The following is a 23,990-nucleotide window of genomic DNA, read 5'->3' on the forward strand; positions in this document are numbered from 1 at the left end:
CCTCATTTTTGGTCCCCACCATGACACGAGTCCCCACCAAGATAGCGTGGAGTCAGGTCAAAGTCCCCACCGGTATAGATAAACACATACACACACACACACACACACACAATGCATTACATCAATCATAAAAACAAGTAAACAAATATCTTAAAAATCTGTCAAAAACTTTGTAAAAAAAAGAAAGAAGAAAGTTTTGTTCTTTATTGGGCAAAAAACAAATTGGAGCAACTCAAGTCCTTTGACAGTCTCTGTTATTGAGTTCCAAATATTTTCTAACTGTTTCCAGAGACTTGCTTTGGATAAAACTTCTGTGTGATCTACTTTTCTTTATCCTAAAAAAAAAAAAAAAAGAACAGAGAACAAAGGGTAGACGAGTGAGAATTTATTTCAAGAACATATGTACATGTTACAAAAACAGAAAACTTTTTTGTGTTAGGGATTACAAGAACAGAAGGATGAGGAATACTTGTCAAAACAGTTAACGATGATGAGACTTGTGAGAATGACAGCAAAAGAAATATTAACAGAACACATGAGAATCCAAAGAACAGGACAATGATTGCTCTAATGCTACAGGCAGGGTTGGCAGCACTGATCAACAGTTCAAAATACTGGATCAATTCTAACCTCACTGATTAGGAGTTAGCTCACTAGTTTTGGTGCTTCAAACTAATTGAATGATTTTCCTCAAATGGCATTATCCATTTTTCCATCTGTCTAGAAAAATAAAAACCTGGCATTAAATGGACTCCTGCTACGAGAAAATAATAAAGACGAGCCGATGACCTTCAGAACGATCCATCCCAAAACTGACCAACCCTGATACACACAAAACATCAATAGCAGCAGGTTTCTTCTCTTTTAAAACAATGTGGCAAGTTCCACATGTTGCCTCCAAAGTGCTCCATTACAGACACAGAAATCGTCAGTTCTCAGACCCTCTGGTACCCAGCATCAGGCATTTGACAGGCAGTAAGGTGCGCACGGCTACGGCAAGTACATTCACACTGAAGAGAGCTTCACTGCGGCTTCGATCCGCTGCTACCAGGCTTCGGCTTTGTCAAGGGAAGTGCAAGGACAGAGACAGAGAGAGAGCCTGGCGTCTATGCAAGCTTAAGGAACAACTGAATGGAAAAGGTAAAGTGACTACCTTTAAGGAATGAGTTTGTATTCCAAGGAGAAAGCCCGTTGGTAAAAGGGCTGAACTATATTGGCAATGAGAGTCAAGTGAGATGAGTTCCATTTCGGTGTGGCAACAGTTTACAGCTTTATTGGGCAGAAGAGCCCAACACCACAGATGACGGTGTTCTCCTTCTAAAGAAAAGCTAAAGAGACCATTTCAACTGAACAGGTCTGATTAAAAGGTCCGTGAGCCTTTGTGTTTCACTTCCTGTGGAGGCAGAGTAAAGTCTCAGTAGATTGTGAGGCTGACCGAGCGATTCATCTTCTTTCCAATGAGCCTTGATGTTCTGGGATTGGACTGAACTGTGGAGCGGGTCAGGATCCTGTCGGTGGACAAAACCTTCTCCTCTGCTGCTGCTCTGGCCAGCTGGGCCTTCTTCAGCTCTCTGAGGAAGATAAAGTAGAGAAGTTAATAATTAATGAGACCAGACAATTCAGGATGGTTTTTGTGCTAAAATAAACTCTCAAAACTGTCAACAGACATCTTTCCTGCTACTATTCAGACTTTCCTAAACAGACGGGCTCATCAAAACACAGATGATCGAACAAGATTTTGAGCTGCACTCACTTTTGAAGCAGGGCGTTTTTGAACTTCTCTGCATTAAGCTCAACTCTGAGCTGGTCTGCGCTCATTCTGGCAGCAGTCAGAAGCACCGGGTGTTTGATGAGGTCCGAGGTTGATGGTCGTCTGGTTGGTTCAGGGTGGATCATCAGCTGGAAAAACACAAAAAAAAGAATGAATAAGAAAAAGAGAATATTGGGGTATCACGATATACAACAAAGCACAAAGTTATCAGTCAATAAAACAGGATGATAAATGCTATTTTCATTATTATTATTATTACTACAGTATGCTGTTCTTTATTCAATTTTTGCTTGGAAAATAAAATGCAAGAAAAGGTGAAATAAAACTCAAAAAGCTAAAGTCCTTACTCAGCAGTCATTTAGCTTACTAAAAGACAAGACTCAGACAATCCAGAAAAATGGTAAGAGTTGTGTGCATGACTAAGAATATATAGTAAGCAGGTGAACCATGTATAGGGGCTGGTCTCTGACGCAGCGGCCCGGGTTCGATTCCCGCTCGTGGCCCTTTGCTGCATGTCTTTCCCCAATCCTTCTCCCTATTTCCTGTCTCTCTCTATCAAATAAAGCTGAAAAATGACAAAAAAAACCCCAAGAATATATAGTAGAAGATCCTTTGAACAAGAGACATTTTAAAAAAATTTAAGCATTCATCCAAACTCATCTAATTCATTCAGAAAATTCTTTGCCAGGGTCTGACAGAGGGAAAAAAGCAAGTGTCTTACAAAAACTCACTGTACATTGTCATATTTATATTTGGGGGGGGGGGCATGGCTCAGTGAGCAGAGTGGCCGTCTTGTAACTGGAAGATTGCTGGTTCGATCCTCGGCCTGTCAAGCTCATGTCGAGGTGTCCCTGAGCAAGACACCGAACCCCTAATTGCTCCTGATGGGTCGTGGCGCCTTCCGCCATCAGTGTGTGAATGTGTGTGTGAATGGGTGAATGTGACGTATCATGTAAAGCGCTTTGGATAAAAGTGCTATATAAATACAACCATTTACCATTTTTTTTAAAAACTACACTGCTCAAAATAATTAAAGGAACACTTTGAAAATACATCATATTTCAATACGGGGAAAAAACAAACTTGATATTAGCATTGATATGGACTGGATAATGTGTTAGGAATGAAAAGTGCCACATTGTTTGATGGGAATGAAAATTATCAACCCCCCACGAGGGCTAAATTCAAGACACCCCGAAATCAAAGTGAAAAGCTGATGTGGCAGGCTAGTCCATCTTTCTGAAATTCCTGTGCAGCAACTCAAAATGGTATTCAGTAGTTTGTATGGCCTCCATGTGCTTTTATGCATGAATGACGATGCCGGGACAAGCTCTGAATGAGACGACAGATGGTATATAGGGGTATCTCCTCCCAGAATTGGATCAGGGCATCGCTGAGCTCCTGGACAGTCTGAGGAGCAACCTGATGGTGTCGGATGGCACAAAACATAATGTTCCAAAGGTGTTCTATTGGATTCAGGTCAGGTGACCATGGGGGCCAGCTAATGGTATCAGTTCCTTCATCCTCCAGGAACTGCATGAGTTCTCTTACCACATAAGACTGGGCATTGTCGTGCACCAGAAGGAATCCAGGACCACTGCAACAATGTAGGGTCTGACAATGGGTCAAAGGATTTCATCCTGATACCTAATGACATTCAGAATGCATTGTCCAGCCTGCAGAGGTCTGTGCGTCCCTCCATGGATATGCCTCCCCACACAGTCACTGACCCACCACCAAACCGGTCATGCTGAACAATGTTACAGGCAGCATAACGTTCTCCACGGCTTCTCCAGACCCTTTCACGTCTGTCACATGCGCTCAGGGTGAACCTGCTCTCATCTGTGAAAAGCACAGGGCACCAGTGGTGGACTTGCAAATTCCTGTGTTCTATGGCAAATGCCAGCCGAGCTCCACGGTGTCAGTCAGCGAGCACAGCGGGCACTAGAGGACGCTGGGCCCTCAGACCACACTCATTACATCTCTTTCTGATTGTTTGATCAGATACATTTGCACCAGTGGTCTGCTGGAGGTCATTTTGTAGAGCTATTGCAGTGCTCATCCTGTTCCTCCTTGCACAAAGGAGCAGATACCTGTCCTGCTGATCGGTTGAGGACCTTCGACAGCCCTGTCAAGTTCTCCCAGACTAATTGCCTGTCTCCTGGAATCTCCTCCATGCGTTTGAGAATGTGCTGGGTGACACAACAAACCTTCTGGCAATGGCACGCATTGATGTGCAATCCTGGAGGAGTTGGACTGTCTGTGGAACCTCTGTAGGGTCCAGGTATCGCCTCATGCTACCAGAAGTGACACTTACCCTAGCTAAATGCAAAACTAGTGAAAAACAATCAGAAAACATTAGGAAGGAAAAAAATATCAGTGTCCTTCAACTGTAAACTCATTCCTGTTTTGCGGGTTGTCTCATTGTTACCCCTCTAGTGCACCTGTTGTTAATTTCATGAACACCAAAGCAGCTGAAACTGACTAAAAAGCCCCTCAGTTACTTACTTGACCAGATCAGTATCCCACATGTTTCACTGATTTGATGCAATACTTAGATTAAAAAGTGTTCCTTTCATTTTTTTGAGCAGTGTATATACAGGAAAAGCTTTGCTGACAGTTACCTTAAGAAGACTGAGGAACTCTGGAGAAAGCAGTTGAGGAATAGCTGGGAGTTTGCCCTGTCTGATCTCATGCCACTTGTCTCCATTAGTGGGCAGAGGTTCGGCCCCAGAGGCACTGACAACAGTTAGGGCCAAAGCAAAGATGTCTGCCTTTGTCAAGTTAGTGTACTCCTAAAGAGAACATCAGAACAACAAGGAAAGATTAAAGACTGTTTGAAGCTGTATGGATTCAGAAGTAAAAGCCGTTTATTTTAGGAAGGGTTACAAACCTCTTGTAAAACTTCATTAGCCAGATATCTGCTGTCACCCTCCTCCACCTGTGGATTGTTCACTCTTGTCACATGACCGAGATCACCTGAAGAGGAAACACCAAGAGTACAGATTATGAATGTGAGGATGAACGTAAGGAACATAAAATGGATAAATGATTAGATTACAGGGTGTTGCCATACAACTGTGGAAGCAACTTACCGATTTTGTATACGACACTAGTTGTCAGTCCATCGTCCTCGTCGCATTCATCACAGCTCGCAACAGATTTCCGGGAAATAAAGATGTTGCCTGTTCAACACATTATTAAAATGGTAAAAATATTTTTCCTGAAGTAGCAATATCCAAAATGCTACAATGATGCATGACCGAAGCTGATTAAATGAGTTTGGCTCCTGCCTTTAAAAAAAAACAATGTATTGCTACAAATTCACACAACAAGTACTCACTGGGCTTGATGTCCATGTGCACCAGAGAGGTCGAGTGGATGTACTTGAGTCCTCGTGTGACTTGCAGCAGCAGATCTTTCAGCTCCAGCTCCGACAGGTAGCTGAGCCGCCTGTAGTTCTCCGTGATGACGTCCGACAGCGTGCCGCCGTTGCAGTACTCGTTCTGGATGAGCATGTGGTCGTCCTCGGCCCAGGCTGAGTAGTAGCGCACCACGTGGGGATGTTGGCCCAGCACAGCGTGGGCGTACACCTCCCGTAAGGCATTTTGCCTGTGAAGGCAGGAAACAGACCGTTTTAATTAAGACATGTCTGAGACAGGCTTTGGAGTTGGTTTTGTATGTCGTAGAGACCCCTCAAGCCTTGGTAAACAACTCTTATCCTGTCTGTTCAGACATTGAAGGAATACTATAAGGGACTTTGGATGCCTAACAGGATAATATTAAGTTCTAACCAAAAGCATCATGTACAAACTTGAAATATGTGCCTTTAGTACAAACACAATAGTAGTATTAAGTTTGAATTATAGTTCTTTTTCAATGTTACATGTCCTTTAAGACAGTTAACAAAATATTATGATACTTATCAAGTGTTGGATATCAATATTCAAGTATCAATCTAATCTACAGAAATGCATAATTTTATCAATTAAATCCAAATCGAATTTACTTACTCGTCTACTGAACCTGCTAGAGGTTTCTTTGATCTCTTGATGGCGTAGATGCAGCCGTCCAGTCTTTTCACACACTTGAACACAGCACCAAACTCCCCGCAGCCTATTTTCTCCAGCTCAAGGAACTCTGAGGCGTAGCGGGACATCATGTTGCTTTCCATCATGGTGATCCTCTGAGGGCAGAAGAGTTTCAAGCCAAAGTTAATACAAACACATACTTTAAATCCACTTCTCTAAGAACTTGAAACTTGTTGTCCAGATTCTTCCCAAGTACCATTTAGCATAACAATTTACACCAACAGGTTTTCTCAGCAAACACTTCCCAGTTCATTTACATAAGAAATGAAGCTGAACAGTAAATCAGGCTTCTCCACTTTGTATTTGCAGTTACAATTACTATTGTGCAACGTATTTACTTGTCCTATTTGCTGTAATCTGTGATGCAATTTAATCTAATTATTTGGCTTTACAGTATATTTATACAAAAACCTCTTTAGTCTTTTTACTACTTAAAGTTTAAAATGTACCCTCCTGTTATATTTCTGACTGCAACTGTATGAACACATGTAAATAATGTAAATACAAGCGCATGTAATCACCTTAGATGGTGGAAGGACTTCTTCCTCTCCTTCACCGTCACTTGGCTCCATATCTTCTCCACAAGAGCTGAGAGATCAAAGACAATAGAGGGTGTTTGTTAGCATTCTGTACAGCAGGGGGCAGCACCGGGGGATTCACAAGCACATGGCAGAGTTCACCAGTAACCAAGAGGTCTTGGTTCCCAGCCAAACCCCCTGGTCTTGGTCAACGGCTCTAACGTATCAGGTTACTGTAACAAAAGAATTGGTCTGCAGGCCAGATAACAGGTACAAATGTTTCACACTGCTCTGCAATTAAAATTACTGTAATGAAACCTGAGGTGGGGATCAGTATCCAAAATACTGAATGCTTCTCAGGTGGTAACATTTTGGGAGGAATTTTAGAAGTAAACACACTCAAAAGGCATATATTTCTAACAGACAGAAAACGTGAGAAACATACTCATTCCAGTGAGCCCTCTTCCTGTTGTTTCTCTGCTGTGTGGCCGACTGGATGAGGAGGGAGTCAGGAGTGAAGGGGTTAAAGTTGACCAGCGGGGTCTGCTGCCTCCTGCCACTGTCTACGATTGACTTTGCTGAGGGCTCCACATTTTTGAACAGCGCAACTCTCCTGCTGGAGGATCCAGGGCCGGAGCCTCTGGCTCTGGACAGCAAACTCTGCAAAAGACAGATTTAGAGCTTTGTTGTTTACCGACAACAGCAGCAGGAACAGAGACAGAGAAAACTACTAAAGATCGAATATAGTTGAGCAACAGAAATATTTTAAAGAAGCCAACAACAATATGTAGTGAGGGTAGTTCTAAGATAAAGATTTGTCTCAATGCTAAAACTGTAATGCTGTGTAATGCAGTAATCCTTGATAAAGACATGCCTAGACATAAAACTCCAGGTCCTCAAATCATCTGGCTGACTAACTGCAGTTGGAACATTATGCAATCAGTACAGTGGTACACTAAGTGGGTCACTGGGTTGTTAACTGACACAGCAAAGACAGCATCTCCAAGAATTCAAAAAAATTGAATAAATTTGTTTGTTTCAAGGATGGGTGGGGGCTTCTTATCCACGATTTTCTTTGCAGTTGAACACCTGACATCTGACCAGATAGTCATATCAATGTTTTATTGGTGCAAAGTTAACCTGAGATATTTGCACTCAAAATGTTCTGTTAAGGCGTTTTTGCAAGTGCACAGAATCTGATGCTTAAAGTCTCTGCAGTGATCATTGCAAACACGACGCATTTTAATGCATCAACTGATCATAAACAAATGCTTGTGCAAAAATGATTCCTTAATTTGTCAAAATACTAACCTTTGGTGTGTGCGGCGTGTCAAAAAGCCTGAGTTTTCTGAAGGTTTTGTGCGGAGGTGTGTCGGGGCAGTCTGGGATCGGAGAACTGGATCCTTCCCCGTCGTCCTGGACGTAGGAGCGCTCCGGTGATCCTCTGTAGAGTCGAGGGCTTTTCCTCGGTGATGGTGAGCAGTTAGCAAAGATAACACTGGTCGGTGACCGCAGATTAGATGGGGATCCAAAACCCTCCTCGTCCCAAAGCTCCACATCGTCGTCCCCGCCGGACTGGTTCAGGGGGCTGCTGCTGCCTTCCAGCCGTTTGTCCGCGGTGTGCCGTCGCACTGGCATCGGGGAGTCCATCTCCGTGAAGCCTGACTCTCCCCCGGTGCTGTTGTTAACGTCCTCAATGGGGTCGTCTTCCCCATCGCTGGATGTGAACTGTAATTTCTGACGAATTGGCCGCGTTTTGGGGGAAGGGGATCCGTGTCGATGGCGACTGTAGGTCGACATTTTCAGGATTTAAACCCCGGCTTCGTCGACGGGGGGGAAAAAAATCACGCGGTTGGTCCCCTACTACTGATACAGTGGCGTTTCTCGCAAAATTATTCAATTTACAACTACCTTGAAGTAAAGGTATAGAACAAAAAACTATCGTTAAGTACACTCAATCTCCGTTAACATCCTACAAAAGTTAACTTGTTTGCTAACTCCTACACGCCCATCCAGCGCTGAGGAATGGCCCCGGACTAGCTTGTATTCACCGTGAGAATAACGTCTGTAGTTGGTCTGAAACTACAAACAAACATTAGCTGTACCTCGTCCGGTCCGGTTTCCGTCTCCGTCCCTCCCGTTTCGATGTCTCACCGGCAGATAAACACGTCTCGCCACAATAAAACCTGAGTAATGTTTACAAAAAGTTTGAATGAGTCAAGAACTGGTTGCTTCCTATCACGCGCGTGGCAAAGCACTTCCCGCGACCGTTGATCACGTGTCGGTGAGCAGCCAGTCAGAGCGCGCTTAGGATTTTTGAAAGATGGGCGTTCCACAGTGGATCCAGGAGACGTTACGTCATCCACTGCAGTGAAACGATGTGGCGCGAACGACGCTGAAGTCACAGTATAAAACTAACCTGAGACAAAGCGTCCTTTATTAGCGCGGCAGGATCAGAGGCCCAGATAAGAAAGATCAAAGCAAAAACAGAATATAAACGCCGCTCAGTTAGCTTTAAATCATGGCACGAACCGCAGTTTCAAAACCATTTTTTAGAAGTTAACATTCACCTTAAACATTTTTATTTGAATGAAGTAACTTTGATGAGTAAAAGTTGCAAATACAGTTATATAGTAGTGTTTTTTGCGGATGCATCCAAGTATAACTGTGATTTTGTAGATTTTCTTGAATTAGTTTCAAGTGATGTGCATTGTTATTTTACCTGCTGCACTTATATAAGGTAATTACATATTTTATGTAAAATCTTAGTTTAAGATTAGAGTCACTATAGGTGTTATATAAATCTAGTTAAGTAAAAACGTACATCGGCCTTGTAAAAGCTGAAAGCTTTAAGCATATGAGACTTAAAGTCAAGTTGTACAATGGTTGCACAAATGTAGGTCTAGGGGGGCTTTAAAAAAACAGTACACTTTACAAGCCAGTGTGGATAATTCACAATTACATAATCTCCTAAGTTTATGTAGTATCTTATCAGGTGCTTTGATAAGACTGATAACTGAAGGCACACATCCAGATCTGCTGTATATCATTTCATGTGAAGTTTCACTGAAGTACCGTCTGCTTTATGCTCATCTACTGTATAGGCTTTAACTGTTCTGCAGTTTTATAATCATGTCTGTCATTCCTAGTTGTGTTATACAGTTATTTTTGCCTCAAAAACCTTCTATTACAAATTCTTCACAACTTAGTATTACTAATCAGCAGAAATGTAATTTTGTTACATAACCTGAGTAAATGTACAACACATATTGTATATTTCACATTCCTTACCTGTAAGTCCTGTGCATATTTTTAGCTTTAGTGCTGAGCAAAGGTAAAGGCAGAAGTATAACAAGCGTTCAAGTGTTAAAAAAAATATGTCAAATAATCACACAATATTTTTTTTATTAGAAATAGCATTAGCTGTACACTGCACTGTGCACTGTGCATCATAAACATTAGAAAGCATTTTTTCCCCTCTCTCATTTTTTAGTTGAGGGACAAAATAGCATAGCAGAACTCCAGTTATCAAAATCCTATGTACACATAAAAGCTAAGTTCTTTTGTGGAAAAAAACATGGAGGAAGACTCATGATTTCTCCCATTTATATAGTCCATTTGAACTGGTCTTGATCCTAAATCATTGTCCATAACGAGTCCATCAATCATCCAGGCCTGGTGACTCTCCTTGCTGTATTCTTGACGCTATTCTGATGGCTTCTTCCAGCGAAGGCTGATCACTGAGCTACAGAGAAATACAACATTAATACAAACACTGACTGACATTCTAATGACCCCTGCTAATCGATCAATACTACCCAGTTTATCTGTTTACCCTGCCACTCCTTTAAAAGACAATCTGAGCTCTGACAGGAACCAATTATGTTAGGGGCTGCTGAATTTCATGGGTGCCTGTCACATGGTGCAAAAGAAGTGTTTGCTTTGTAATTAATACAACAGTAAAAGCAGAAGCTGTTAAAGAACAGGAATCTGAAGAGAAAAAAGGGTTGTCATGAGACCTTCAATTGTAGCCCTCAGGGGTTTTCAGCCAAACAAGTTAACATAGTATTCAAATTGAATAGAATAGTGTAATATGTAGCTAAAACACATGTTTCTGAATGAATATACATTCCTATAATGTAGTGAATTTATTTGTTTAGAGACTTGGTCAGGGGGCTGAACAGTGGAGCAGTGGTTAGGACCTGGGAGGGGATTATTTCCCCTACATATTATTATTTTAAATACCCTTAGTCCTGACTGAAACTGCATTCAGTATCATATAAATAACTACACAAAACAAACAAAAAAAACAATAACACTTAATGTTATGTTTAGCAAAAATAAAAGACACTGACACAGGAATTACTCTGATCCAACATCAATCTATGAATGATATCTCTATATTTTGCTTTTTCTAACAAACAGTTGTACAAATGTATCATATTTACGGTGGCTGACAGGTGCAAATGCGCTGCAAATGGCAAAAGCGCTGCAAACACAGAAATGATCTAAAACCAAAAACTCAAACACATAAAACACATGCAAGAAAAAAAATGCTGCAAGAGAAATATGCTGCAATCACAGAAACGACGCAGAAGCAGACTTGCAAAATCACAAAACAAATGCAAACGAAAAATGCTGCAAATATATAAAAACACACACAAAACCCCAAAACAACCACAAGAGAAAAACGCTGCAAATTTAATCCACAACGGAAGTGCACCAGACACGAAGAACAAGAGAAGAAGGAGAAGAAGATGCCAGCCAAGTTAGCCAAGTAAAACATAAAGGAAAACATACCTTTTCACACTGAAAGAAATTGTACTTTTTCGTGTCTGGTGCACTTCCGTTGTGGATTGAATCTGCAGCGTTTTTCTCTTGCGGTTGTTCTGGGGGTTTGTGTGTGTTTTTATATATTTGCAGCATTTTTCGTTTGCATCCGTTTTGTGATTTTGTAAGTCTTTGCTTCTGCATCGTTTCTGTGATTGCAGCATGTTGCTCTTGCAGCATTTTTTTCTTGCATGTGTTTTATGTGTTTGTGAGTTTTTGGTTTTGGATCATTTCTGTGTTTGCAGCGCCTTTGCCGTTTGCCCCTGTCAGCCACCGTACATATTCTGCATTCTAACTACCTGATTCAACAGAAGTATGTAATTGTCTTCCCTAAAAAGTAAACATAACAAATTCACAAAGTTAATTCACCAGTTTAATCACTCCTATAGTGTTGGTCTACAAACCTGCACAGCAATGTGAGTGCCGTTGGAGGTGGCCAGTAACGTGACAGGATGAATATCATCCTGCTCTTGGCTGTAGCCTGCCTCTTCCACAGTTTGGAATGAGGCCATGTCAGGAGTCATGATGGCCACCTGGGGGCGACAGAAACATAGTACTGAAGTTACAGCTTTGTCTTGGGTCCCAAATTGACTATAAACTACATCTGGTGTCATAATGGAGGTTCACCAGGAAACACCTGAAGACTGCTGAGGTGTCTCTGTTTCCCTAAATTGTAATATTTCAAGTTCTTTCTGAATTTAAGTGACTTTGAGACAATAGATTCTCTTGTGCTGAGGTTCTTTTTTTGTTTCTAAATACATACAGCTCAGGTCACTGAGTTATACATTAACACTTGAAGCAACTTCTCATATAAGCCAATCAGTTGGAAAATAATTTATTCTTCTTACATTTTTGTACAGTGAACTGAAAGCTGGAGCAACTGTTTACCTGTTCATCTGAGCCATCTGTTGTTACCATGGTAACGGAGTGTGCACCTTGCGTTGCCAGTTCGTGGGCTGGGATTGTTATGGTTGTGCCTTCTTGCGTTACCATGGTGATTGTGCCACCCATAGCTTGTAAGTCTGCTTCAGAAATACTGACCTGATGTGAAACACAAGACAGAGTGAGAAACATTCACTTTCACAGTAAATACGTCTGGCACAATACTAGTAATCCTATGATAACAACTATTTCCATTAATGCTGAGATAATGATTATTCACTGATTGTAGGGACAAAAGATCTTTATTGCACTTTCATATATATTTAAATAGAGCACTGCTTTGACTTACACTTTGGAATACATTTTTGGTAATGTACAAATCTTGAGTAGGACTTAAAATAAATAAAATAAAGGTTCTTCTTCACTTGAGTTAAGTGCATTTCTTAGGGTAAAATCTAATAAAATTCTAAATGAATAATCTGGAAATAAAATTTAAATGAGTGGAGCGCACACTTTAGACATCAATATTGCCGTTGATCATGTTTGTTTAACTGTAGGAAACCAAATTTTCGGTTCATATTTAATTAATTGTATAGCCTATTTTGTGAGGCAACACAATTTCTCTCAGTGTGAAAAACTCTGACACTATTGACCCTGTAAAGAAGCAGAAAAAAGATCATTTAAACCAGGCACTTGGAGGGAGCATAAATGTTGTATACTTTGAATTTTCCCCAAAAAACTGGGCTCCATCTCTTTACAAACAAGGTCAGTCCACAGGCTGTTATACGCAACTAAGATAATCACATTTGACTGGAGGTGCCACGTGTGCCAATGTAGCATTCACCTCTGAACTTTGGGCTCTGATGTATTCACGTACAAAGTGGTTCATTTAGTCAAATACAATATATTATGAATTATCATTACTATTATTTGGGATTATTTAAAGTGCTTCAGTCCTCTTTTAATCACACTTTTGATTTTAATATAATTTGTTAGAATAATTATCCTGGCTATAAAAAATAACTAAATAAAACGATTAATGCATGCAAACTGCTTCACATTCTAACATATATATTACCTCAAATTGCAAGAATTTTGGGGCTTACATTTGGAGTTTTCAAAAATTCAAATTGATCACTTCCTTGAGCTAATTTAGTATAAGCAGCCTTATAAAAGCTGGATCATGGTCGCTTTTAGAGCTAGCAAAGGAAAAAAAATGTTAAACAAGCCTATAATAAATTTTTTTCCTCAAAGGTGGCATCCCATTTATTTTGTTTTTAATATTATTTGTCATCAGATGGAGACTATTATTAAAGATTTGCCCATACATTTTTAGAGCAGATGTCCCTGTCTAATGGTGACCCTAATTCATTTAATTGAAGACAAATATAGTCCTAACAGCAACATAAAGGCAGCTGGAATGTCACATTTTTAAAACACTCTCAAGTCTTGCATGAAGCCTCTCTGAGCGAATTTAAAATATGCAAAAGACAGGTCAGGGAGCAGTGACTGTGAGCAGCAAAGCTTCATGGCTGCTTAGTGAATGACATGAAGAGTCAGGACACTGAGGAGACTGACTGCCAGTCGGTGTAGCATGAACACAGATGAAGAGATGGTAGCACTAATAACAAGCTTTTGAAAGACGCTGGAAGCACGTTTATGGGCCTTTAAGAGACTTATTGTGTACCCGTGTTACAGCTCAGCTTGTGGTTCTACTACCATACTAACCAGTGTGTGTGTTAGCACATAACCTCACCGTTTATTGCTGTCTTATAATCACAACATGAATTTTGTCAGAAAAGGTCCTGTATCAACATCATATGAATCCAAACTGGACTAAACTGTGACATGTTACCATTTGTGATGTCACTGCATTCTGTTACCTGCTGTTGTGTTCCATCCTCCTGTGTTACCAAGGCAACATGCTGCTGACCAACCATGTCTGAGGTCTCTACTGGAAGTTGCTCTGAGCCGGAGTCGTCAGCCTCCACCACCGCTGTTGTGTAGCTCACATTAGGGTCGTCGATGGCATCTGACTCGGCAGTAGAAAATTCATTAAAACGTTATTCATTTGTTATTAAGTCGCTACATTAGGACCATCATTAGACCGAAGTTTAATCTAATCTTAGACAGCTCACAGCATTCCATCAAAAATAGTTTTCAAGGCCTTTTTCCTACATTGTTGGATTCACACTGACCTGTTGGCGGTTCAAAGTATGCTTCTTGCTCCTCTTCAATGGGCTCTGTGTCGTTGTGAGCTGTGCGTTTGTGCATAGCGAGTGTGGAGATCTGTTTGTAGGTTTTCCCACAATGGTTGCAGTTGTACGGTTTGCAGGGTGTGTGAACAACATGGTGTTTGTACAGACTCGAGTATTCTGTGAAGCGCTTTTCACAACCAGGAACTGTGCACACATAGGGTTTCTCTCCTGGAGAAGTAAGAAAGCAGACAATGGGTTTTGTTTAGTAACAGTAATTACATAAAGCTATAAAAGCCTATCTTTACTGCAGGACCTCAATAATTATTATGCACTTTATTTGCAGGCATGTTAAAGGAGCTAAACTGTTGATACCTTGTTGGAGGAGACAAAACAGCAGACTAAGGGGCTCGACACACGGGAAGCGACAACAGTCACGCTCCATTCATTTTCTATGGCTGCTGTGCGATGAGACTAACATCGCTTTCTCCCCTCCCAACAACGTGACGGCGACATTCGTGCATGTGAAATTTTGCGCGAGTTCACGTAGAGGTGCACCCGCTGGCTTGCGACGCGATACCAGAAAGTTGAAAAATGTTCAACTTTTGTTGCAGTCGTCTGGAGCTTCAACCAATCAGCGAGGGTTTCACTCACTGACCAATGAGCTTACAGCATGTTACACAGTACAGTCTGCTGCTATACATTAATGGTCCGCTCCGGTTTTCAACCAATGTTTTCAGCCCTTTTCAACATGGAGGAGCAAATTATTTTAGCCATGATTGATTTCCCGATTCTTTATGATCCTTCCCTTAATGACTATCGTGATATAAATAAAAAAGCTGCTGCATGGGAGTTGGTTGGCGCCAGGGTAAACTTTTATAAGCCAATGTCAATAGTAAAATTTCGGCTAAATCAAGCAATATCTTCTGGCTCATCATCTTTATGCTTTTCTGTCATGAAACTCTTTGAAAACGTAAAAAATCCCTTTAATTTCACAGCCAATCAGAAGTGAGGGAGACAAGCGATCTGTGCTTTGGCACAGCGTGCCGTGTGTTGCCGTTGCCTGCCGCTGCCAAGTATCGCGCACCGTGTGTTGAATCTATCTCCTGTTGCAATGACTTTCGCATTTCCCCCTCAACTGTCGCTTCCCGTGTGTCGAGCCCCTGACTTACCGGTATGAATCCTCATATGGTTCTTGTAGTTGGTAGCACTCGCGAATGACCGTCCGCAGCTTGGCTCAGAGCAATAATATGGCCGCTCTCCGGTGTGCGTTCTGATGTGAACTTTACGGATATTGGAGGTGGTAAACGACCTGCCGCAGCCTTCAACTGGGCATTTGAAAGGCTTCTCTCCTGCAAAACAAGAGATGGGACAGGCAAGAGAAGAAAAGTAATCATTTAGCAGTTTTAAAGCTACATACACTATAAACTACATCAAAACCTCCTATAATTGTGTAAAAGAACAACCAAAAAATTAACTAACTTGAAATATGTAAGCTTTCAAGAAATTGTAAAAGACAAGCATCTCAGGTGTTATACATGACAGATGCTGATATAATCTGTGAAATACTTTACATTTATCAGTTCATATTATTCTAAAAATAAAAAAGTGCAAACTATTGCTTTTAAAAAATAAGCAGCAGCAACTTATCATGCTTCTAATAATGACAATGTTCCTGCCTTCTCGCAGGCCTTTGGTAACGGGAAAAATTCAACTCAACAATCTAACACAATATCTCGAGTTGTTCAGCCACACCTGGAACTTCACCACAATCTGTGCTGTTTAAAAAAAAACAGTGGCGTGTGATTTAATCTATTTTCAGCTGCACACACTCCTCGAACAGCCTCCTCTGTATTAAACTAAGAGCCTCAAAGCCAGGCAGCTTTTATCAGTAGGAGTAAACAGTAGTGAGCCCTCATGCCAGACTTACGATGCAATATAAGACATTTACAAGCTTTTCTTGATTTACTGTGTGTTGCAACAAATTAAGGTTGGTCAGTGAGTCTCTGGGTGTGGCTGTGTACCTGTATGAGTCCTCGTGTGCTTTTGAAGGTCTCCAGAGGTTTTGAAGGACTTGCAGCAGTTCATCTCCTGACATCTGTATGGCTTCTCCCCTGTGTGTGTGCGTGAATGACTCTTCAGTCCATAGCCTGAAATCAGAATACACATTGACAGTCATTTAGGCCATTACTGTTAGTGAATATTCTGTTATTTCTGTTTAGTCATCTCTTACAGCAGCACACGAGCCCCCTATCCTAGCTTTGTTTTAATCTCAACAATTAATTTATTTTCAGTTGTTAACAAGAACATCACTACAGTGACTACGGGATTTTGCAATTAAAAAGTTCAGTCAGTGAAAAGGACCTTTCATAGCAACAATCTCCTACTCAGAAAAAAAATGGCAGAAAAATTAAGGTGATAGGTTAAAGAGACATATACGTAACAAATGTAACATTTCTGGCTCCATCAGTCCATTAAAGCGACATTATTCTGTAATGCAGAGATACGTAGGTCACTAGAATGTTTGTCTCACAGCTTCCTACAGACATACCCATCACAGTGAGGGAGAGAATCTGAGGAATGGCACTAAGTAACAAATCACTTAATTAATAAGGTTGCTGCTGTTGTTCCCCGTGTGTAATTCCACACAGCTGTCTTGCTTTGGAGATGCTCTTATGGATCCTGCAGCTGCTGACGCTGCATGTATTTAATAAATTCAACAGACTACAACAAACAGCTACCCTCCTGCTAACATTTTGTTAAAACCCTGATTAGATTGATTAGTGGTGAGCCTGATTTATCTGACAGGTGACAGTCTGTCTTCAATGCAGAAATGTTTTATTTAATGGACTTTTCTGTTCATGTGAAACTGTACTAAGTAAAGTGTAATGCACGTATCTGAGAAAGGCATGCCAACTCTGTCTTTTCCTCTCTGTGATTCATTTGGATCAATACTGGTGCTGCAGTGGGAAAAAAGCTTTCCTCAATTCGCTTCACACAACTCCAAGTACATTTCATCCGCAAATCAATCTGCTAATTTGACAGCATGCAGTCCCGACTTGTCCTGTGTTGAAAGTGATAAGTGAATGTTATTCGGCTCAACCTTTAAGGGAAAAATTACCAGGGTGCTGATCATTCAGACATGAAGCCAACACATTTAGTTGCCGTCATTAATTTGGCCGTAGTTACCTGTTGCAAACTTCTTCCCACAGCCAGGGTAATCACAGACATACGGTTTGTCTCCTGTATGGGAGCGCTCATGTACCTGCAGGACACACAAACAAAACCGCTGAGTAGTGCTGACTGAATAAACACGCTCCGCTTAAAACATCCCCCGCCTTCTATATAGTGCCTCTAAGTGCAAGAAATAATAATATATACTGGACGATACACCTACAAAATGATACATCTTCACTACAATAAAAACAATCAGGCCAAGGTCATACACCAAAAAAGGCACATCTACATTATCCACAGGTGGCGTTGGTGCAATATGCATGAAATCCTTCAGGTAGTTTCTGACATATGCTCCAGAAACAGAATCAAAAAATATTTGAAGTGCCTCACAATGACCTTGAAAATCAGGTCAAGGTCATGCACCCCAAAAGGCACATCTACATTACAAACAGGCTTAGTGTGTGCAATATGAGTGAAATCCCTAAACTAGTTTCTGAGATATGATCCGGAAACCAAAAAATATTTGAAGTGCCTCACTATGACCTTGAAAATCAGGTCAAGGTCATGCACCCCAAAAGGCACATCTACATTACAAACAGGCTTAGTGTGTGCAATATGAGTGAAATCCCTAAACTAGTTTCTGAGATATGATCCGGAAACCAAAAAATATTTGAAGTGCCTCACTATGACCTTGAAAATCAGGTCAAGGTCATGCACCCCAAAAGGCACATCTATACTATATAGAGATGGCCTGGGTGCAATATGAATGAAATCCCTCAAGTAGTTTCTGAGATATGCTCCGGAAACGAAATGTGGACGTACGGACGTACGGACGGACATACGGACGGACGTGCCCACACCAATATCCCCCTCCGTGCCTTCGGCCAGCGGGGGATAAAAAGGAAAGCAGTAACTGAACACATAATAGGAAGGTGCTGTGAGGAAAAGATTTCTTTGAAATAACCCCACACTTGAAGAAGCAATACAGCAAACTTTTCTCATGACGTGCAGACAAATCCACAAAACACCCACACTTACTTTAAGGTGGTGGGCAGTGGTGTAGAGCTTTCCACAGCCTTCATATTCACAACGGAAAGACTTTTCTCCTACATTTGACACCCTTCCTGGCCTGTTGTCTTGACCCTGCAACACAATCTGAAAAGACAAGAAGCACAATTTAGACTTGATGTTAAACCCTAAATAAAATGTAAAAATATGTGATTTAAAAAAATAAAGATATTGTACCCGCATGTGGACACCATTGTCTGCTTCCACTCTGCCAAACGACCCCAAGGGGTTTTCTATATTTTCCACCTGAGCAGGAAAAGAAAAGATACTTCATTTTATAGCTCCCTGGATTATTGTAAAAATCCCCAACCATCTACAGCTACATTTGTTTCACAAGATAAATCACAAGTACAGTATTTAAACATGTGATGTACACAACAGGTGAAGGTCGATACAGTGCATATATCAGCAAAAGATCCACAGCGTCATTTACTGAAAAAGACAAGCAAGAAAAACAATCTCAGTGCTCAATTTTAGATAGAAACACACTGTAGGAATGCTGAAATCTAGAAGCATGAAAGCATAAATACAACACCAGTGGCAATGAAACAGTACAAGTAGAAACAAAATCAGTTTTATTGCCAAGTAGATTTTTACATAGGAGAAATTTAACTTGGTGTTTGGGTGCCTTACAGTAAACATTAACATGCAGATCATTTTTAAAAAAGGAAAAAAAGATTTGAAATATTAAATGTTACAAGTCAGTAGACAGTGAATGTTACAAGACCAACCAGCAGCAAATGTAGCAAATTCAAAGAATTATACAAGTAATAGAAATGCTTACAGTGTGCAGGAATGTGTAAATTATTCACCTGAGAATGTGCAATGTTACATAGTATAGGATGGTGTACTGTACCTTGGTCGTGTACTGTTCGAGCACGCTGATGGTCTCTGGGTCGATGGCCGTGGCTTCAGCCTGCAGGTCTGCTATGGTGCCATCAGCCTGGATGGCCAGGATGGTGTTGGACTGAGGCATGTGCACCGTGTGCTGGATGTACGCAGTGCTGCCATCCTCCAGCTGTACCTCCTGAAGGCCGCTCTGGTCATACGTATCTGTGCAGAAACAAGGAGAAGGATGTAGAGAAAGAAACGGAACAAAAAACTGACCTTGGACCCAGTGACAAAACTGAGAAGGTCACAAAGGATTGCCATTTCAGACATGCCTGCATTCAAACATTAAAATTCTCTGTATAAAAATAAATAAAACACTCAGCAATAAGACATTACTTATTCAATCAAGAGGTTTGCATATCCTGGCTTTAAAATTATATTAATTTTAATTATTAATGCGTTATACATTTCTTGGTCCATTAGTTACACGTCCTCGAGAATTTTTGAATAGTGTGAACAAATAGACAAAAATTACTTAGATTTTAAAAAAGGTTTCTTAGATCTATAACATGATGTTTATACATGGATTTGGTGTCAATCTACTACAAAAATGCCACAAAATGTATTTCTGCACTCAAAAAACCCCATGTTGTCTAAATGCAGCTAAGAAATATTTCATTTTGAATAAAATGTGAAAGTTGTTCATAAACATATTGTAATGTCTACACTACTAGCTGAAGAATTGAGTGCTACTAACCAATTTACAAGTACATTCATTCTCTAAAAGTTTAGATAGATAGAGCTCTTTATTGTCCCAAAGGAAATTTGTTTTCACAAGCTGTCATGTCACACATCATAACATACATACAAAGACAACATTCACAATATTCACAATATGACACACAAAAATAAAGTTCAAGTTCAGCGCGGTGGCTTATTGAGCATGACAATAGCTGATGGAACAAAACTTCTGTTGTAACGGACATAATGCCATCTAAGTTGTACAATGGCGTTCTAAAAAAGAACTACAGAGGCAGACTAAATTAAAATAGGTTAGTCAAACACTAAATCTCAATCCTTCATCTTTTTTCTTGTTCTTTACTTTCTCTCTGTTCCCGTCATGATATTGGAAGGCAATTAAAAATTTGAAATTTCTCCGGATACTTGAAGACACAGATGACAGAAACTTGAAGTTCACACAGAAAATGAGGTATTAAGGTGTCAAACATTTACCTTTTGGTGTGTGAATATAGGCAGTTGTTCCATCTTCTAACTGAACTGCCTGTCCATCTTCGAGCTGTAAACTGTCCCCTCCTAAAACACATATGAAAAAAAAACCTTAGTTACTTCCAGCTCTCTGGCTGTGTGTGCTCATAGTCCTATTTGAAGGAATTATGTCACAGAGAAGACATGCACTACTTTAGTTTCTGTCACCTAATTAAGTACATCAGAAATACTTTTCAGTCTCCTGTTGGTCTTAAAATCAGTGTAATACTTTCATTCTCTTATTACTGATAATTATTGATCATTATTGGGTTTTTATTTTACCTGCTTTAGGCATGGACACATGCTGAACGTAGGCAGCAGAGCCGTCCTCCAGCTGGATCACCTGGCCGTCCATAATCTGTCCGTCAGAAAAGGAGGCTTTGGAGTCATGTTGGATATATGCAGTGGATCCGTCAGCAAGAGTCACAGCCTGCAGGCTCACTGTGTCCATGCTCTCCATCTGATCACCATCTGGGAAATGATTTGACGGTGGCAACACTTTAAATGTCAGTTTAGAAAGTAAGAAAAGCATTTTATAGCAGATTTGCTTAACTTCCTGAAAGGGTAAAAAGAGAACAAGGTCTGACAGGAATATGTTTTGTGAAGCTATCATATGACAAATTTCATGAACTAACGCAATATTAAAGTGACATCACTGACTTATCCTTCTTAAATTCTCAAAATAAGGTTATTAAATTTAGGTCATGAATAACGCATCGGACAGACATTTCCTCTAAAAGCAAATTAGACTGCCCAACTGTTAAACCTCGGCTTTCAGCTCTTGCTTAGAAGACTTTCATGTTTGTTTTAGTTTCTGAGAGTGCAGTAACTATGGGTCACCCAAACTTCTGCTACCTTTAGACAGAAGACACTTTACCCATCCTCTTTTTCTGGTTGATTAAGAGCAATTTATTATGCATCATTTAATCATTCAACTAATGTTGACAGCAAACGTGTTATAATGATGATGAGTTCAAGTTTGGGAGCTCACCTGCTACTGTCACGGCCTCTGTAAGACAGAGAGTGACTGGCTGCCCATCTGCATCGTGAAACTCTGCCATACCCTGGGAGTCCCGGTTTATCTGGGCCAAGAGCATGCTTTAGCTGCTGGAGTGATAGATGGAGGAGATTTATTTGAAACGTATACTGGTGAAAACAGGCCAGTAATCACAGACACACAGTGATGCAGTCACTGAAAAATAGAGATCCTTTGTAACAATGTGCTGATGATAGGCAAACATTTGTTAGATAATAGCTAATACACAACTTACTTTCAAGACAAGTTAACTTACAAAGGGAACTGACAGTGGGGGGGAAAGGCTGCTAGTCCTTTTTTTTTTTTTACCCCTGCTTATCAATAATATAAACCATTCTTTTCAATGGAGGAATACACTCAGTAGATGAAGCCAATAAAGTAGCAGCTGAGTGTAAATGAGCACGGGTATGATGCATCATAACTAATTAAACATGAAAGACATTATTGTGTCATACACAGGGACAAAAAGATACAACAAAGCTCTTACATCTATTGCAGATTCATCTACAACTGACATGTTTACCTTCTCATTTTAAGCATGCAAGTTAGCATTAGCTCATTTTATTATCGGCAGTAATTGATTTTGAGTTACATAAGAGTTACTCAAAACAGTCGCAAGCTAGCATTTACTTCAGAGTTGAATGAGTGCCCACTACCTGAATGGGCTCTAGCATCAGTCTGTCACTGCTCATCTGTTTTTGGCGCTAGTTGGTTTGAATGTAGCATGTTGGGCTAGCTAGCTAAGATGTAGCACAACTATGACTTGCCACATTTGTCACGCCGTTATAAACATGACCAAACAGCTGTATTGAAGCGGTGGCAGTGTGACACTAACGTTGTTCTGTTAGCACACTAACAGCATGTCTAAATGGTCAAACACTTACAACTACAGCCGCCGAAACGATATGTCATAACGGAGTTTGCTAACTAGCCATTATGCTAACCGCAGTGCTAACTACGCCAACCAGTGCTGTCACGACTTTTTCAGCGGTTCTTAGCGAACTGTCTCTAAAATATTATAATTAACGAGGGTACAGTTGTCATAAACGGGTATGTGGAGCCCGAGCTGGCTCTGTATGACAGCTGGTTGGCTAGCTAGCTCTCTCCGCAAAGCTTCAAGCCGAGTTCGACTAACAAGCGACGCAGTTAGGTAACAAGAACGAGCAATCCCAGAGCTAATTAATGATAACATAAGCATTTTGGCTCGGTGAATGTCAGTTTTATTGTTTAATACAAGAGCATTTTCCATTCTCCGACTGAATCCCTGCAGCAGCTTGTCACTCCCATTCACAGAGATGGCTGTGGGAATAATGCACACTGGGTAAAAACCAATTTATATACTAACCTCCGAAAAATTTCCAACAATTCCTCCTGTTCGACCACCATGCAACAGTTCAGGAAACGATCGGCGATGTCCACACACCGGGAACATGTATGACAAACACAGTCATTCGGGTACTGTCCCGCCTATTCACTATAAAGGGAATATGATTGGTTAGAAGGTCCCAAATACCGCTCCTATTGGTCAACGTATGTGTCCATCATGTCCTTTCAAGCCTGTGTTGTTGTTATTCAGCCTCCTGGGCCCCGGGCAGACGCCATTCCGCGTCGGTTTTCGTATTGTCTCGGGCTTTTGACTGTAAATGTGCTTCGTCGTCGCATAAAATAAATATTTAAGCTTCAAAGTAAGACGGCAGCCAGCCCACTCTGTAGATTCCGAGCCGCTGTACACCACAGAATGTGGTTGCAGCGGTTCTTCAGCAACATAAACAGCGATGTGTGGGCAGGTTTTTCGGCATCCATGTTGAAAACAAGGTCGTGTGGGAAAAAAAGGGGGAATGTGGGCAATGCAGTGAAAAGAGGCTCTGTGGGATGAAATGTCCAATTGACAGCTGACAGTACAAACTACACACAGCACAACTGAAATACTAACTCACAAGCATCTTAAGAGACGTTCAAAACAGGAAATTTACTTCCTGATTATCAGATAGATAGATAGATAGATAGATAGATCTCCAAATGGGAAATCACAAAAGCTAAATGAAATAAATAATGACATAACATTAGGACACTCCAATACATAAGAAATATTTAGTTAAATAATGAATTAATAATTTCTTAGCTCAAATCTTTATTAAGACACTGAGGAAGACTGATGATATATTGGAAAAATTCATAGGTTTGGTGTATTGGCATTTCATTAGCATTGCTCAAATGAGGCTTGACTATAAATGTATTACAGCAGGACACGGTATTTGTATATTATTGCATGTTACAATGTAGAAATATGAGGTATACTTACAATATTGCAAGGATAAATACTCT

The 23,990-nt window shown here is 40.6% G+C and overlaps 2 protein-coding genes across 4 annotated transcripts; both read right to left on the bottom strand.

Annotated features, from left to right (window-relative positions):
• Positions 1-370: 370 nt before the first annotated feature.
• wee1 (WEE1 G2 checkpoint kinase) lies at positions 371-8,667 on the bottom strand. Its single transcript, XM_022217418.2, has 10 exons — positions 7,692-8,667; positions 6,826-7,040; positions 6,384-6,450; positions 5,785-5,957; positions 5,115-5,383; positions 4,867-4,956; positions 4,665-4,750; positions 4,396-4,566; positions 1,754-1,899; positions 371-1,571 (listed from the first exon to the last, which is right to left on the bottom strand). The coding sequence occupies exons 1-10, from the start codon at positions 8,178-8,180 to the stop codon at positions 1,415-1,417; spliced, it is 1,863 nt and encodes a 620-aa protein (XP_022073110.1). The 5' UTR covers positions 8,181-8,667; the 3' UTR covers positions 371-1,414.
• Positions 8,668-9,765: 1,098 nt separating this feature from the next.
• On the bottom strand, positions 9,766-23,481 carry znf143b (zinc finger protein 143b). Of its 3 annotated transcripts, none has more exons than XM_051951716.1 (15): positions 23,011-23,481; positions 21,621-21,733; positions 20,912-21,100; positions 20,597-20,677; positions 19,389-19,585; positions 18,710-18,778; positions 18,503-18,619; positions 17,477-17,552; positions 16,312-16,437; positions 15,460-15,639; positions 14,291-14,518; positions 13,976-14,124; positions 12,099-12,251; positions 11,615-11,743; positions 9,766-10,125 (listed from the first exon to the last, which is right to left on the bottom strand). In XM_051951716.1, exons 2-15 carry the CDS (start codon positions 21,724-21,726, stop codon positions 10,042-10,044), a joined length of 1,884 nt encoding a protein of 627 aa, XP_051807676.1. In that variant the 5' UTR covers positions 21,727-21,733; positions 23,011-23,481; the 3' UTR covers positions 9,766-10,041. The 3 variants fall into 3 exon arrangements, with proteins under 3 accessions (XP_051807676.1, XP_051807674.1, XP_051807675.1); XM_051951714.1 differs by having other exon boundaries at positions 21,621-21,736; XM_051951715.1 differs by lacking the exon at positions 23,011-23,481 and adding an exon at positions 22,322-22,983 and having other exon boundaries at positions 21,621-21,736.
• Positions 23,482-23,990: the final 509 nt, after the last annotated feature.

Source organism: Acanthochromis polyacanthus, chromosome 8, assembly GCF_021347895.1.
Source record: "Acanthochromis polyacanthus isolate Apoly-LR-REF ecotype Palm Island chromosome 8, KAUST_Apoly_ChrSc, whole genome shotgun sequence".
In the NCBI taxonomy this organism is placed as follows: domain Eukaryota; kingdom Metazoa; phylum Chordata; class Actinopteri; family Pomacentridae; genus Acanthochromis; species Acanthochromis polyacanthus.